The sequence below is a fragment of the Sus scrofa genome, unplaced genomic scaffold (assembly GCF_000003025.6).
Source record: "Sus scrofa isolate TJ Tabasco breed Duroc unplaced genomic scaffold, Sscrofa11.1 Contig53, whole genome shotgun sequence".
Lineage (NCBI taxonomy): Eukaryota > Metazoa > Chordata > Mammalia > Artiodactyla > Suidae > Sus > Sus scrofa.
Genome location: NW_018085237.1, coordinates 108,529 through 110,449, shown reverse-complemented (window position 1 = coordinate 110,449; position 1,921 = coordinate 108,529). Strand labels below are relative to the sequence as shown.

Below are 1,921 nucleotides of genomic sequence, written 5' to 3'. Positions count from 1 at the left end.
CAAAACTTATCTTCATACTTACACTCATCTCATATTCTTAAACTCACATTTTTATATCCTTGTGCACTCATACTTGAGTAATCTTCAGCAGATCAGAACTTTTATTTTTCTATCTAAAAATATATTATAAGAATTTAGAGTCCAGTAAAATATAGGCATTTGTTATTTATTAGATAGAGAAACTTACTAAACTCAAGCCAGGGCTAAAAAAGGGACTTTTTTTTTCAGATAATGTGGTTAACAACAACATGAAATACATGGAGAATAGGCACAACGTGACAGAATTTGTTCTACTGGGACTCACAAAGAATCCAACAATGCAGAAAGTCATATTTGTTGTGTTTTTGATCGTCTATATCATCTCTATGGTAGGAAATTTGCTCACCATGGTCACCATCACTACCAGTGCATTGTTGAAGTCCCCCATGTACTTTTTCCTGGCCCATCTCTCTTTTATTGATGCTTGCTATTCCTGTGTCAATACCCCTAAATTCATTGTAGATTCACTCCATGAAAAGAAAACCAGCCCTTTCAATGAATGTATGACCCAGATCTTTGGGGAACATTTATTTGCAGGTGCTGATATCATTGTGCTTACTGCAATGGCCTATGACCGCTATGTGGCCATCTGCAAGCCCTTGCATTATACAACTATCATGAATTGGCAGGTGTGTTGGCTACTAGTTGGAGTGTCATGGGTGGGAGGCTTTCTTCATGCAACCATACAGATCCTCTTCATCTTAAGATTGCCTTTCTGTGGTCCTAATATCATCGATCACTTTATGTGTGATCTGAATCCTTTGCTGGGTCTTGCCTGCACTGATACACACACTCTAGGGCTCTTTGTTGCTGCCAACAGTGGTTTTATCTGCCTGTTAATCTTCCTCCTCTTGATTGGCTCCTATACAGTCATTCTGCACTCTCTAGGGACCCATAGATTAGAGGCAAGGCAAAAAGCCCTCTCTACTTGTGTCTCCCATATCACAGTGATCATCTTATTCTTTGTTCCCAGCATATTTGTGTACATGAGACCATCAGCTACTTTACCTGTTGATAAAGCAGTTGCTGTGTTCTACACAATGATAAGTCCCATGTTAAATCCCTTAATCTATACCCTGAGAAACTCTGAGATGAAAAATGCCATTCGGAAATTTTGTAGTAGGAAAGCGATTTCAAATGATAAATAAAATATACATTGAGCCCAATATTCATGCAACTGATGAAAAGGTCAAAAGGAATAATTGGAAATCTCAGTAAAGAATATTTATGATGGGAGTTCTCATCATGGCTCAGTGGTTAATGAATCTAAATAGGAACAATGAGGCTGTGGGTTCGATCCCTGGCCTTGCTCAGTGGGTTAAGGATCTGGGGTTCCCTTGAGCTGTAGTGTAGGTCACAGACATGGCTTGGATCTCGCATTGCTGTGGCTCTGGCATAGGCTGGAGGCTACATCTCCCATTAGACCCCTAGCCTGGAAACCTCCATCTGCTGCAGGAGTGAGCCTAGAAAAGGAAAAAAGGCAAAAAAAAAAAAAAGAATACTTATGATATAAACAACAACAACAAAATTAACCACTACAAACCACAGATTCTAAAAAAAGGAGAGACAAAAAAGATATAAGAAACGAGAGAAGAACCTAGCCTGGGATGTCTCAGCAGATTTGAAAATTTCTGCTAAAGCAAAGCTAAGTTTTACTAGATTCATCATTGTGTATGGATTCATAAACTTTCATCTCAATGAAAGAAATAAGAAAGGCACTGATATGCAGTAATAAGTTCAATAACAATTCAAATAGGTAGGGACTGTTATTATCCTCTTTTTACAGGTGAGTAAACAAACAAAAAGGAGAATGATCCAAGACAGAAATAATGACATGGCAATAACCAGAATTCAACTGACCTCTCAGACCATGTTTTTCTTT

At 38.3% G+C, this 1,921-nt stretch overlaps 1 protein-coding gene across 1 annotated transcript; it reads left to right on the top strand.

Annotated features, from left to right (window-relative positions):
- The first annotated feature begins 257 nt into the window (after positions 1-257).
- LOC110258905 (olfactory receptor 4C13-like) lies at positions 258-1,187 on the top strand. The gene has a single exon (XM_021082150.1). The coding sequence runs from the start codon at positions 258-260 to the stop codon at positions 1,185-1,187; it is 930 nt and encodes a 309-aa protein (XP_020937809.1).
- The last annotated feature ends 734 nt before the right edge of the window (positions 1,188-1,921 follow it).

What these genes read in the sequence shown, in the direction of transcription:
- LOC110258905 (XM_021082150.1), top strand. Translation starts at nt 258, where the DNA reads ATGGAGAATAGGCACAACGTGACAGAATTTGTTCTACTGGGACTCACA.